Source organism: Dromiciops gliroides, chromosome 6, assembly GCF_019393635.1.
Source record: "Dromiciops gliroides isolate mDroGli1 chromosome 6, mDroGli1.pri, whole genome shotgun sequence".
NCBI classification, from domain to species: Eukaryota; Metazoa; Chordata; class Mammalia; order Microbiotheria; family Microbiotheriidae; genus Dromiciops; species Dromiciops gliroides.
This window is the reverse complement of record NC_057866.1, coordinates 249,757,040-249,771,018: the sequence shown is the minus strand read 5'-3', so window position 1 is coordinate 249,771,018 and position 13,979 is coordinate 249,757,040. Positions and strand designations below refer to the sequence as shown.

At 37.9% G+C, this 13,979-nt stretch overlaps 1 protein-coding gene across 5 annotated transcripts in view; it reads left to right on the top strand.

Moving 5' to 3' along the window:
• The window catches only part of PTPN13 (protein tyrosine phosphatase non-receptor type 13), a 235,606-nt gene extending 232,847 nt beyond the window's left edge, over nucleotides 1–2,759 (top strand). For all 5 annotated transcript variants that reach the window (XM_043971895.1, XM_043971899.1, XM_043971897.1 and 2 more), the window contains one exon: nucleotides 1,254–2,759. In XM_043971895.1, coding sequence (XP_043827830.1) covers nucleotides 1,254–1,349 — 96 coding nt within the window. In that variant the 3' untranslated portion in view covers nucleotides 1,350–2,759. The remainder of the gene's footprint in view (nucleotides 1–1,253) is intronic.
• The last annotated feature ends 11,220 nt before the right edge of the window (nucleotides 2,760–13,979 follow it).

Sequence of the window (13,979 nt, the reverse complement as noted above, 5' to 3'; positions counted from 1 at the left end):
TTGGTTCAGCTTATCTCTCTAGGCATTATCTGTCCTCTGGTTTAGTTTCTCAAGGAGAAGGTTCCTTGATGTGCCTCAGAGAACTTCTGGGGTGCTCTGCACCCCATGACACCTTTGTCCTACAAACAGGTCAGGAGGAGTATGACTGGCTTGTTATATCCTCATTGAGAGGAGACAACTACCCATTTCTCACAATATACATATATGTAAAGTCATTCTATCCATATATATGCCAAAACAAATACAGGAACTATGTAAACAAAATTATTATTTTTTAAAATTTTATACAAAAAAAAATCAGATTTAAATAATTGGAGAAATATCATCTTTTCATGAGTAGGCAGGGCCAATATAATAGAAATGACAATTTTACCCAAATTAATTTACATATTCAATTCCATGACAACTTTATTAACAAAAAATTATTTTACTGAAGTAGGAAAAAATAACTAAAATCATTTGCAGCTTAATATTAAAGAGTTGTCTGGTGCACTGACATAACTAAATTCATATAACTGATTCATATGACTGAAACATGTCACAAGCCAATCTTTCTTTTTTTCTTTTTCTTTTTTTTATTGAGGCAATTGGGGTTAAGTGACTTGCCCAGGGTCACTCAGCTAGTAAGTGTTAAGTGTCTGAGGCCGGATTTGAACTTAGGTATTCCTGACTCCAGGGCTGGTACTCTATCTGCTGTGACACCTAGCTGCCCCAGAAGCCAATCTTTCTTGAACCAAGTCATTCTAATTCCATTCCTCTTCCCATACTACCATAATACCTCTCTGAAGAAACTTCCTAATAAGAAAACAAACAGTTTAAATGGTTGGATTCTTAAACTGCTTTTATTCACAGTATTTAAAGAAATCTATTGCTTGTTTTTTTTTTAATTAAGATTTTAGAAATTTAAATTAAGCATTTAAAAAATGCTTTCAGGATTTATATCACTTCATAACATCAGGGTTAGTTGCCTATGCCTGTATACATATGAATTTCAAATAGAGGGGAATATAAAACTGAGTTAACAAAAGTAGAGCCAAACAAAAACAAATCTATGTGAATTTCAGCCTAAACAATTATGTAAACTTTCCCTAGGGCCATTTGTGGAAGATCAATCCAACCTAGAAAATCTCACCCTTAGTTTCCTTGCCAAAATAGGATTCAGATGTTGAATTTTAAAAATTAAACAACTGTTTATTAAGCTACTATGAAATGTGACCTTTTTACATATATTTACATATATTTTTCTTTCCCAGGACCAATATATTTTCTGCTATCAAGTTGTCCTTTATGTCCTGAGACGTCTTCAAGTTGAAGAAGAGCAGAAAAATAAGCAGCAACATCTGAAGTGATTCTTAGAAGTTCTCTGTGTACATATATCTCTGTTTTTATTTACTATGTCAGACTCTTCTTTCAATACATCTATCCTGGCCATTTATCGGCATTAGGAAAGAGCAAGACAAGTCAATACCTTTATAAAGACCCTCCTTACTCTGACATGAGGGGGTATCCTGTATAACAGTAAATATCTAATAAAGCTGTATTGTATAGCTTTTTAAACCTATGATAATTATTGAAATAAAGTGTTGTATTAAAAAAAAACCCTAACCTATTACTGCAGTTATTAAACTGCCTTTTTTGCTTAAAGACCAGAGGGAAAATTAAGGCAGTATTTGATTGAGGTGAGCATTATTACTGGGATGTTTTCTTAGTCTATTTTTAAAACAATATTGTTTATAGCAGAGTTCTTTTTCATTATTTTAATAAAGTAGAACTATTTTATAAGGGATACTTGAAACCAGTATTTAAGTTTGATATAGAATAAGTAGAAAATGTTTACTGTCAAAGTTTCTAATGTTTACTTTATAAAACTTCCTGTACATATTTATATACATTTACATGACAAATGAAAATTTCTGATGTCTCTTTGTAATTGGTTAGGCATCATCACTTTGTAAATAAAGATATATCTTTAAAAAGTGATAACTCAATAAGCTAAAGATGTGCCTGCATATTAATAAGATGTCTCCTTATATCATTGTTTCTTCGAAATGGCAAAGGAGTGGAACCTTTGAACTAATGCGTGATTTTATAGTATTTCTGTCAAAAGTACCTGTCCTCCTGAAGTCACAGGGATCCGGTGCTTGAGTCTCTAACCATTCCTACATATCAAAGAAGATGTCAACAGTCTCCATCATCTGGATTTCTAGAGAAAGAAACTGGTGATCACCAGCCAGATCTAGTGGGACACTGTGTCAGTCTCATTCTGATAGAAAAAACAAAAGATGTCAGAGAAAATGAGAAATTGGAGAAGGAAACTCAAAATAGGTGAGATGGAAGAGTCAGGTATAACCTGATGCCAATCCTGACACCAACATGTACTAGCCATACTGGATTTCTTTGAGTTTCATTTTTGTGGTCTGGATGATAATGGGACTAATACCATGGGTATTACCTCCTTTTAGGGTTGCTTGTGTGAAAAAAGAACTTTTTAACCTGAAAGCACTAACTATGCAAATATAATTTTTAAAAAACTACTTCCACTGACAATCTCCTCTGATGCCTCATTGTGGTGTGGGAAACTGGGTTATCAAAGGCTATGCTGACAGAGCATACACACCGGCAAGTCTAGTTTAGCAGGAATGGTTTTGATGTTCAACTCTGCAGGGTGTCCCCAAAATCTTAGTCTTAAAATTGCATTAAGACTTTTGGAACACCTTCTGTATCTTTTGTCCAAAAGTCATCCTACCTGGGTTCAGAGAAGTTTTATCACAAAATCGTTTGCACTGATTTCCCAACCATAGAAACTTTCCACCTGTTATCTCAGATTCCCACTCCCTTCCACTCACCTGTAAAGGAGAACAAGAAACTGTCTTGGCCATTTTTACCTTTTCCATTATTTCTGAGTCTCATCTAGTCCGTTCCTTTTATCTACTCAACAGCCAATACCAAATGATTGTTTGGTTTGGTTTTTTTGTTTGTTTTTTGGTGAGGAATTTGGGGTTAAATGACTTGCCTAGAGTCACACAGCTAGTAAGTGGTAAGTGTCTGAGGTCAGATTTGAACTCAGGTCCTCCTGAATCCAGGGCCAGTGCTTTATCCACTGTGCCACCTAAATCCCCCCCCCCAAATGGTTTTGATGACTACTACTTTATAATAAAGTTTGAGGTCTGAAAGTTCTATTCCCCCCTGCATTCCTTGTTTCATTAATTCTCTTGATTAAAAAAATTAAATTAATCCCATTGATATCTTTGATATTCCAGGTGTTTTGTTCCTTAACATAAATTTGATTAAAGAGCAAAGTTTTGTAGAGTATCCCTTTGGTCATTTGATTAACATAGCATTAAAACCATAAATTAATGGTAATAGCATTTTTTATTTTATTGGCATGAACTAATATAAAAATGACCAGCCATAAGCACTGAATATTCTTTCAACTGTTTACATTGTTCTTTATTTCTTTTCTTTTTTCTTTCTTTTTTTTTCAGGGCAGTAAGGGTTAAGTTAGTCACACTGCTAGTAAATGTCAAGTGTCTGAGGTCGGATTTGAACTCAGGGTCCTCCTGAATCCAGGGCCAGTGCTTTATCCACTGCGCCACCTAGCTACCCCCTCTTTATTTCTTTCAAGAGCACTTTGTAATTGAATCTATACAAACATGGAGTGTACTTTTGTAGAGTGATTCTAAAATTTTTTATTCATTTTGTAGCCATGTGAATGGGATTTCCCTTCCTAATATTGACTCTTGGGTTTTGTTATCATTATATTGAAATGCTGTTGAATTTTTTTTCTTTTTTTTTTTAGTGAGGCAATTGGGGTTAAGTGACTTGCCTAGGGTACACAGCTAGTAAGTGTTAAGTGTCTGAGGCCGGATTTGAACTCAGGTCCTCCTGAATCCACTCTATCCACTCTATCCACTGCGCCACCAAGCTGCCATACCTTATATTTTTTAAGGTATTCCTCTATTTCTCTTGAGTACTCATTTTGTTGGCATACGATTGTTGTCAGTTCTGGTCGTTCTTTTTATTTTAGTTTGTTTTTAATTGCACCTTGGTCATTTATTGTTTTATTGATTTGATTTTCTGCCCTTCTTTTTATTTTAGTTTGTTTTTAATTGCACCTTGTTCATTTATTGTTTTATTGATTTGATTTTCTGCCCTTCTTTTTATTTTAGTTTGTTTTTAATTGCACCTTGTTCATTTATTGTTTTATTGATTTGATTTTCTGCCCTCTTCTTTTTAACCATGTTGATTCAAGGTTTATCCATTTTGCAAATATTTTCAGTGAACTTGATTTGAGTTTTATCAATTCTGTACTCTTGTTTCCAATTTATTACTGCTCTTATTTTCAATATCTCATCTTTTATCCCAATTGTGGGTTTATTTGTTGAGTTTTTACAAATTCATAGGTCAATTGATTAATCCTCTTCTATTTTGTCAGTATATGTTATTAGGAATAGAATTTTTTCCCATCTGGAATACTTTAACTGCATCCCAGAAATTTTAGTATGCTGTTTCATCATTATCATTGTCTTTCCCATAATTATAATCGTTTCTGTGGCGTTCTTTGAACCACTCTTATTTAGGATTTCATTATTAAGTATCCATTTAGTTCTATCTTTTGTTTGTGCTCCTGAATGGATTACTAGTTTTACTGCAGTGTGGCCTACAAAGGATACATTTACTATTTTGACCTTTTCTTTTTTTTTTTCTTCTCTTTTTTTTTTCAGGGCACTGAGGGTTAAGTGACTTGCCCAGGGTCACACAGCTAGTTAAGTGTCAAGTGTCTGAGGCTGGATTTGAACTCAGGTCTTCCTGAATCCAGGGCCTTTATCCACTGTGCCACCTAGCTGCCCTCGATTTTGACTTTTTGACATTTATTTGCAATCCTTCTGTCTTAGTGAATGATTAGTTTTTGTAAAGGTTACATGCAATGCTAAGAAAACTACATGTTCTTTAGCAGTCCCATTTAGAAGACATCATAACTCTTTTAATTTTAATCTCCAGCAATTAGTTCAATTTTACATTTTCCTGTTTATCTCTGTTAAATTTGTCCAATTCATAAAGGGTCTTTAAAATATACTGTTATATTATTATATATTCCTTCTTACAATTCAGTTAATTTTTCTATTGTGAATTTAAATGCTATGGCACAAGGGGGCAGTGGATAAAGCACTGGTCCTGGATTCAGGAGGACCTGAGTTCAAATCCGGCCTCAGACACTTGACACTTACTAGCTGTGTAACCTTGGGCAAGTCACTAAACCCTCATTGCTCTGCCCCCCCCCCCCAAAATGGCATCAATAAAAAGTTTTAAATGCTATGGCATTTGTAATATCAATTTAACATTGATATTGGGTTTTGATTTGTTCCTTTTAGCATAATTTATTTTAAATAATCTATGTTTGTGGGGGAAGGGGGAGAAGAGGAATGCTTTTGCCATGTCTGATAGCATGACTGCAATTCTTTTTTTTTCTTTGATTTACCTGATACATAGTAAAAGTTCTTTTCTCTTGTTTCTATTCTGTATGGGGCTTTGTTTTTTAGAAGTATTTCTTGTAAGCAACAGATTGTGGAGTTTTATTTTCTTATGTAATATGTTACCTTTTTTCATTTCATGGAATGATTGAATCCATTAGTAGGCCTCCACCAGTTGCTGACGACCATGTATCAGCCCCCTGTAGAGCCACAGGCCACAGTGTGGCTGTCCAGTCCAATACGGGAGCTGCAGCTCCTGAGTGACTTATAACAGGTACATCCTCTGTTGTATCTACCCCAGGGGAGTAGCTGGAGTATAATTAATTAATTGATACTTAATCTTTTCTTGGAGAAAACTCAGGGTTGTGAGGATGATAAGCCTTAAGAACCCAGCTCCTGAGAGTAGATCTAATGTGTGCAAGTTCAGAGGTTTGGGGGAGGGAATTTAAAGTCCTGAGATGTCAGGAACTCCTGGGTCCCTCAATCATTACTAGCTGCACTATAGGAGGGGCTCCATGAAATTTCATGCAGAAAGTGATAAAGGAACACCACCCCTTTCCTGCACTTGCCAGAAGCCACGGACCTTTAAGAAAACAGTGCAGACAAATCCAACCTCAGACACTTGACACTAGCTGTGTGACCCTGGGCAAGTCACTTAACCCTCATTGCCCTGCAAAAAAAGAAAAGAAAACAGTGCAGAGCCAAAGCTGATTCAGCAGTTTCACAAATTTTCTCATATTCTGACATTTTAAGTATCAGCCTCCCAGGGGATTATGATGCTTAAAAGTTATTGCTACATGTTTAAGATTTGGTTGGGGGTGGGGGGCAGCTAGATGGTGTAGAGGATAAAGCACCGGCCCTGCATTCAGGAGAACCTGAGTTCAAATCCAGCCTCAGACACTTGACACTTGCTAGCTGTGTGACCCTGGGCAAGTCACTTAACCCCAATTGCCTCACTTAAAAAAAAAAAAGAATGCTGCATTTTTCTCTCTGTTAGAAGCTCAGGAAGAAGAATTCACATCATCACTTCCTATCACTGTGCCATTTTGACTCCACCTCTCCTCTATATCATTTGGACTTATTGTTTTCATGGCTTGTGTTATCACCTCTATGCCAATGATTCTCAAATCTAATTTCAGCCCCAACCTCTCAGAAAATCTAGAGTCTTGCATTACCAAGTACCTATCGGACACCTTGAAGAGGATGGATGTCTAGCACACATCTTGAATTCAACATGCCCCAAATTAAACTTACCTTCCCCACTAAATCTTCCCCCATTCCAAACAACATTTCTGTATAATAATAACAAAACCCAAGAAGCAACAGTAGAAAGGGGAATCCCATTCAAAATAGCTACAAAAATGCATAAAACATTTGGGCACCCACCTACCAAAGCACACAAAAAAAATTTGTATAGGTTCAATAACTGAAAGAATATTCAGAGCTTATGTCTAGACTGTGCTAATATAATAAAAATGATAATACTACCAAAGTTAACTTACACTTTTATTGCTATACTTTATAGAACTTGATAAAATAATAATAGTTCATTTGGAAAGCCAAAATATCTAGAAAATCAAAAGAAATAACAAAAAATAGGGATGATGGAGAAATAGCACTTCCAATCAAAGGAATGCCCATCAATTGGGGAATGGTTGAACAAGCTGTGGTATATAATGGTGATGAAATATTAATGTGCTATAAGAAATGACAAGCAGGGAGAAGCCCAATCACCCCCTGGGCCGCACTGTAGCACGAACAATGTGTCCTGGAAGCAGCACTACGTTTTAAGAAGGAGCTAAAAGCCAAGAAATAGAAATGACAAGCAGAATGATTTCAGAAAGGCCTGGAAAGACTTATATGAACTGATGTCTAGTGAAGTGAGCAGAACCAAGAGAACACTGCACAGAGACAGCAATATTGTTTGATGAAGAACTGTGAATGACTTAACTGTTCTCAACAATACGACTGTTGATGAAACATACTGTCCACCTCCAAAGAAAGAACTGATCTCTATGGAACACAGACTGAAGCATGCTATTTTTCACTTTCTTTCATTTTTTTCTTTAAGTTTTCTTTTACAAAATGACTAATAAGATAATGTTTTGCCTAATCGTACATGTATAACCCATATCTGATTGCTACCTCAGGAATGGGGGAGGTGAGGGAGGGGAAGGAAGGATAAAAATTGGAACCCAAAACTAGAAATAAAAATGTTTATTACTTTTTTTTTTCTTTTCGGGGCAATGGGGGTTAAGTGATTTGCCCAGGGTCACACAGCTAGTAAGTGTCAAGTGTCTGAGGCCGGATTTGAACTCAGGTACTCCTGAATCTTGGGCCGGTGCTTTATCCACTGTGCTATCTAGCCACCCCCTGTTTATTACTTTTTAAAAAAAGAAATAGCACTTCCAGGCCTCAAACTATATTATAAAGCAGCAATAATCAGAACCATCTGATATTGGTTTAAAAATAGTGTCAAGATATTAGGAGACACCCTGTTTTCCAGAGCTAAGGCCCAGCAAGCAAGCTGTGCCCTGAGCTTGGCATAACAACAATCCCTTGTGCTCACTCTCTGGATGAACTCTGCTCCAGCAGAATCCCAGAACTGTGTCACACCAGCTTGAGGTGGTCCCTGCACTTGGACAGGCATCTACAGGAACCGTGTCTTGGTCATTAGACTCCCCGCCATATTGTTGCTGTTACTCCTCATTGTCAGGGCTACAGTTCACTGCATAGCCATTGGTTTAAGTATTGAGATTTGGACACATTGAAATGGGTCCCCCCAAGAGGGTTGAGGCCCTGTGTCATTTTGCATTTGCATTCTTGCTTGCAAGCCATTTCCCTCACTTTGAAATTAAACTTCTTTTTAATCCCTGACTCTCCTGCCTCTAGCCTATTCTGTTCAGCTCTGGATATTTATAGGTTAGAAGCTGGTTAGGTCCAGTTGACAAAAGATAAATCAATGGGGGCAGCTAGGTGGCGCAGTGGATAAAGCACCAGCCCTGGCTTCAGGAAGCCCTGAGTTCAAATCCAGCCTCAGACACTTGACACTTACTAGCTGTGTGACCCAGGGCAAGTTACTCAACCCTCATTGCCCTGCAAAAAATAATTCATTAATTAAGATAAACCGATGGAACAGACTAGACAAAGAAGAATCAGAAACAATGGAACTCAATAATCCAGTATTTGATAATCAAAAAAACACTTATTAAGCATTTACTATATGCCAGCCCTTCTACTAAAGGCAAAAGACAGTCCCTGACTTCAAAAAGCTCACAGTCAAATGGAGGTGACAACGTGCAAATATATAAATACATACACACACACACACACACACACACACACACACACACACACACACATATATAAAGCAAACTGTATATAAGATAATTAGGAAATTAAAGAGAAAACTCGAGTTAAGTGGGATTAGAGAGGACACCCTAAAGAAGGTGGGGTTTTAGTTGGAAGCTAAAGTAAGTCAGGGAGATCAGTATCAAGCCAAAGCAAAGAAAGGAGAGCCTTCCATGACGTGACAGTCAGCCAGAGCAAATTCCTGAAGCTGAGAGATGGAGTAATAAAGTGGAAAACATAAATTACCTAGGAAAAACTCATTTGACAAAAACTGCTGTGAAAACTGGAAAGCAGTCTGGCATAAATTAGGCTTCAGCAAACACACTATGTTCCACAATACATTCTAAATAAATATGCAGCCTTAATATTAAACAATATAAAAACCTTTAAAAAGAAGCAGATTATATACTCCTCACTGCATCCATTTCCTTTGTTTCTACTGGAGTTCAAACTGTCTAAATAATAGAATGAGAAAGCTGCAAAATTACAAAGAATAAGTATAAATCAAAAAAATAGATAGGAGAAGACTTCTCTCCATTTGCCAGACTGGAGGTTCACAATGTGGAACATTGCATTTATTTTCACATTTTTTACTGTATTTATTGGTTTTACTAATTACTTTTTCCTCTTCCTTTTAAGAAATATTCTTTGTGCTTTCTCACTTCCCGGCCATCTTGGTGGCAGGTCTCTGGCTGAGGGTCCTCTGCAGGCAGGAAGATGGTAGCCGCAAAGAAGATGAAAAAATTGCTGGAGTCCATCAACTCAGGCTCCAGCTGGTGATGAAAAATGGCAAATAATTGCTAGGCTACAAACAGACCCTGAAAACGATCAGACAAGGCAAAGCCAAATTGGTCATCTTGGCCAACAACTGCCCAGCCTTGAGGAAATCAGAGATTGAATATTACGCTATGGGGGCAGCTAAGTGGCACAGTGGATAGAGCACTGGCCCTGGAGTCAGGAGGACCTGAGTTCAAATCTGGCCTTGAACACTTGACACTTACTAGCTGTGTGACCTTGGGCAAGTCACTTAACCCCAATTGCCTCACCAAAAAAAAAAAAAAAAGAATATTACGCTATGTTGGCCCAAACTGGGACACATTGCTACAGTGGCAACAACATTGAATTGGGTACAGCATGTGGGAAGTACTACAGAGTTTGTACACTGGCTATCATTAATCTAGGTGATTCTGATATCATTAGAAGCATGCCAGAACAGACCAGTGAAAAGTAAACTGTGCAAAAGTATTCTTTAATAAACTGGCCAAAGCTTCTTTAAAAAAAAAAAAAAGCCTTGTTAAGAAACATAGTTTAGGGGTAGCTAGGTGGCACAGTGGATAGAGCACCAGCCTTGGATTCAGGAGGACCTGAGTTCAAATTTGACCTCAGACACAACACTTACTAGCTGTGTGACCCTGGGCAAGTCACTTTACCCCAATTGCCTCACACCAAAAAAAAAAGAAACGGTTTATTTGTGAGAGGGTAATGAATTTTGGGACACCCAGAGGATAATATTGGGATTGATTGGATTGACTTTGCTGATTAACTCACTTAAAGTTGACTTGATTGAAACCACACCTACCTGAGAGCCTGGCCCTCGGTGCGTGTGTTCTCTGAACCTCTAACCTCAGCACTTCTGCTCATGGACCATCCTCAAGTCCAGTAAACCAATAGACGAATGACGGTAGCCAATTAGCTTTAAGCAATGTGGACCCAGAGGAAGCTGCACATTCAGTTAGGTTCTTGGATGTGCTCATAGAGGAGAACTTGGAGGAAGAAGCAGGCCAGACTGAGCTCTAGGATAGATAGGCTTTTTCTTAACTTTCTGAGCCAAATGTTCTCTCTTTACTAATATTTGATTATGCTTTAAGAATTGCTTAATGCCAAAACTAGTACTAAAACTTCTAATTTATAAGTAACAAATATATAAGAAACCCCAGCTAATTTTCCCTATACTTGGAACAGAAAAAAGGTGACCACATATAATTTTACAGGCCACACTGGACCTTCATAGACTTTTGCCATTTGGAGAGTTGTTAGTTTGGTTTTTCTTACTCACCTCTTTGGACTGAGAGTCAACTAAAAGAACCCTCAAAGATAAAGGAGAGAGAGCAAAAAGAGAGGAAGGAAATGGCAGGGTTTTCTTCCACACAAACAAAAAGCCAGTACCACTCACAACAAAAGAACTTCAGTGATGGAGACATCAGCAGTTCCAAATTAAAAGACAAGCAGCAAGAGACAAGGTCCAGAGTTGAGGACAAACAGATGCTTGGAGGGGAATGAAACATGTAGAAACTGGTGGTTCTGATTATCCCTATTTTTTCCTTATTTCAGCTGAGCTGTTATTCATTTTTTGTTTGTTTGTTTTGGTTTTTTGTGGGGTTTGTGTGTGTGTGTGTGTGTGTGTGTGTGAGGCAATTGGGCTTAAGTGACTTATCCAGGGTCACACCACTAGTAAGTGTTAAGTGTCTGAGGCTGGATCTGAACTCAGGTCCTCCTGACTCCAGGGCTGGTGCTCTATCAACTGTGACACCTAGTTGCCCCTCATTTCTTTATTTATTTACATTTTTTTAAAAAGCACAGAGAATTGGGCAGCTAGGTGAAACAGTGGATAAAGCACCGGCTCTGGATTCATTAGGACCTGAGTTCAAATCCAGCCTCAGACACTTGACACTTACTAGCTGTGTGACCCTGGGCAAGTCACTTAACCCCCATAGCCCTGAAAAAAAAAAGCACAGAGAAATTTCCCACAAATTTCTGCATTAGCCTTGTTAGAGAGAGAGAGAGAGAGAGAGAGAGAGAGAGAGAGAGAGAGAGAGAGAGAGAAAGGAAAAATATGTATACTTCAGTCTGAACTCTGAATCCATCAGTTCTCTATCTGGAAGTGGATAGCAAGTTTTGTTATGAGTGCTTTGGAATTGTGTTGGGTCATAGTGTTGATTAGAGTTACTAAGTTTTTCAAAGTTGATTATCTTTACGATATTTCTGGGTAGATTATTCTCAATTGTAATCCTAGATCCTTTATCTTTTGGATTATTTTTATTCCAAGCCCTCTGTTTCTTGAGGGTGATGGCTGCTAAATCTTATGTGATCCTGACTGTGACTGGTATTTGAATTCTATCTTTCTGGCTATTTGCAATATTTTCTCTTTGACCTAGGAGTTCTGGATTTTGACTATAATATTCCTGGGAGTTTTCATTTGGGAGTTTCAGGAGGTGAACAGTGGATTTTTTTCACTTTCTACTTTGTTCTCTGATTCTAAGGTATCTGGGCAATTTTCCTTTATGATTTCATGAAGTAGCACGTCTACACTCTTTTTTTGTTCTTGTTCATGACTTTCAGGTGGTCTAATGATTCTTAAATTATCTCTCCTTGATCTTTTTTTCAGTTGTTTTTTGCTATGAAATATCTCCCATTCTTTTCTCATTTTTCAGTTCTTTGCTTCCATTTGGTCAATTCTAGTTTTTGAGAAGTTATTTTCTTCAAGAATTTTTTGTATCTCTTTTACCAACTGTTAATTTTAATAACTTTTTTATTTAACTCTCATTTCATTTTCCATTTTGTTTTTATTTTTTGAAATAAATTTTTGTTCTTTTTTTAATCTTTCACTAACTCTTTTCTTTATTTGGGTTTTTTTTGGTGAAGCAATTGGGGTTAAGTGACTTGCCCAGGGTCACACAGCTAGTAAGTGTAAAGTGTCTGAGGCCGGATTTGAACTCAGGTCCTCCTGAATCCAGGGACAGTGCTCTATCCACTGCACCACCTAGCTGCCTCCTCACTAACTCTTTTAAGTCTTGTAAAAAAAAAATTATTGTAGAACTTGTATGTAACCATTTTTCTTTGAGGCTTTGTAAATGTTTTCAAGTTATTGTTTTCTTTGTTGCACTGAGTTTCCATGTCACCATAGCAAGTGGTCTTTTTGTTGTTGTTATTGGTTGTTCTAGCATCATTCTTGACTTTGGACTTTATGTTACTGTGGTAAAATAATGGAATTTGGCAGATGCCCAGGGGTCCGACTTGATTGATCTAGTAGTGTTTGAATTGGGTGTGAATGAGAAACTACTAAGTACCCACTTAAGAGGATTAGATTTTGATCCACACCTGGCCAGCCCTGTTAAACCTAGTCTAACTTGGCCAACCCTGAGAAGGAGTGATCTCAGAGGCTGTGGACTGTGTCATCAACAGGGAACTAATCTCAGCCACATAACTTGAAGGACCTCCCTTTTGGGGGAGGGAGAAAAAGGCAGAAAAGGGACGCCAACAGGAAGTAGGTCTCTCTCTGGCCTTGGAGGAGCTGTTAGAGCAGACTGGAGACTGGCTGTCATAGAAATTATGGACCCCTGGTGGTGAGTTAATAAAATCCAGCTCTTTAAATTAGCTGAGCTGAAAGCGAGTTTGGATTCGAGACAGTCTTTGCTAGAGCCAGGGAGATTATCCATTTTCCTCTTTCCGTATTCCCTTGTCCTTGACCTTATTAATTTCACCTTTGCTGTGTATTTTTTGTTTGTTTGTTTGTTTGTTTTGCGGGGCAATGGGGGTTAAGTGACTTACCCAGGGTCACACAGCTTGTAAGTGTCAAGTGTCTGAGGCCGGATTTGAACTCAGGTACTCCTGAATCCAAGGCTAGTGCTTTATCCACTGCGCCACCTAGCCGCTCCCTTTGCTGTGTATTTTATTCCCATTAATAAAACCTGATTTGTTTGTAGAAAAGAGGTTGTTAATCTCCTTTCTTATTGGCCTGGGAGAAATAACTAAAAAAGGCAGTTCAGAGGGGAGGAAACTTTGGACCTAGAGGTCTCTCATTATTTTCTGAACCCCAATATTTGGTGAGCCGCCCAATTGACTCTTCCCATACTAAATTTGGCCCCTATGTTACTATTGGCCTCTGCTCATTTCAAGGGGGGTGTCTGCCTTGAGTTTTAGTCTTTTTATATACCTCTGTTGTTTTCATATCTCAATTTGGGGACTTCCAAGTTTCAACAGGTAGGTGGCAAAGAGGACCAGTCCTGGAGTCAGGAAGACCTGGCCTCAGACACTTACTAGCTGACCCTGTGCAACCTGTTTGATTCAGTTTCTCATCTGTAAAATGAGCCAGAGAAGGAAATGGCAAACCACTCTACTATCTTTGCCAAGAAAATCCCAAATGGAGTCACAGGAGTC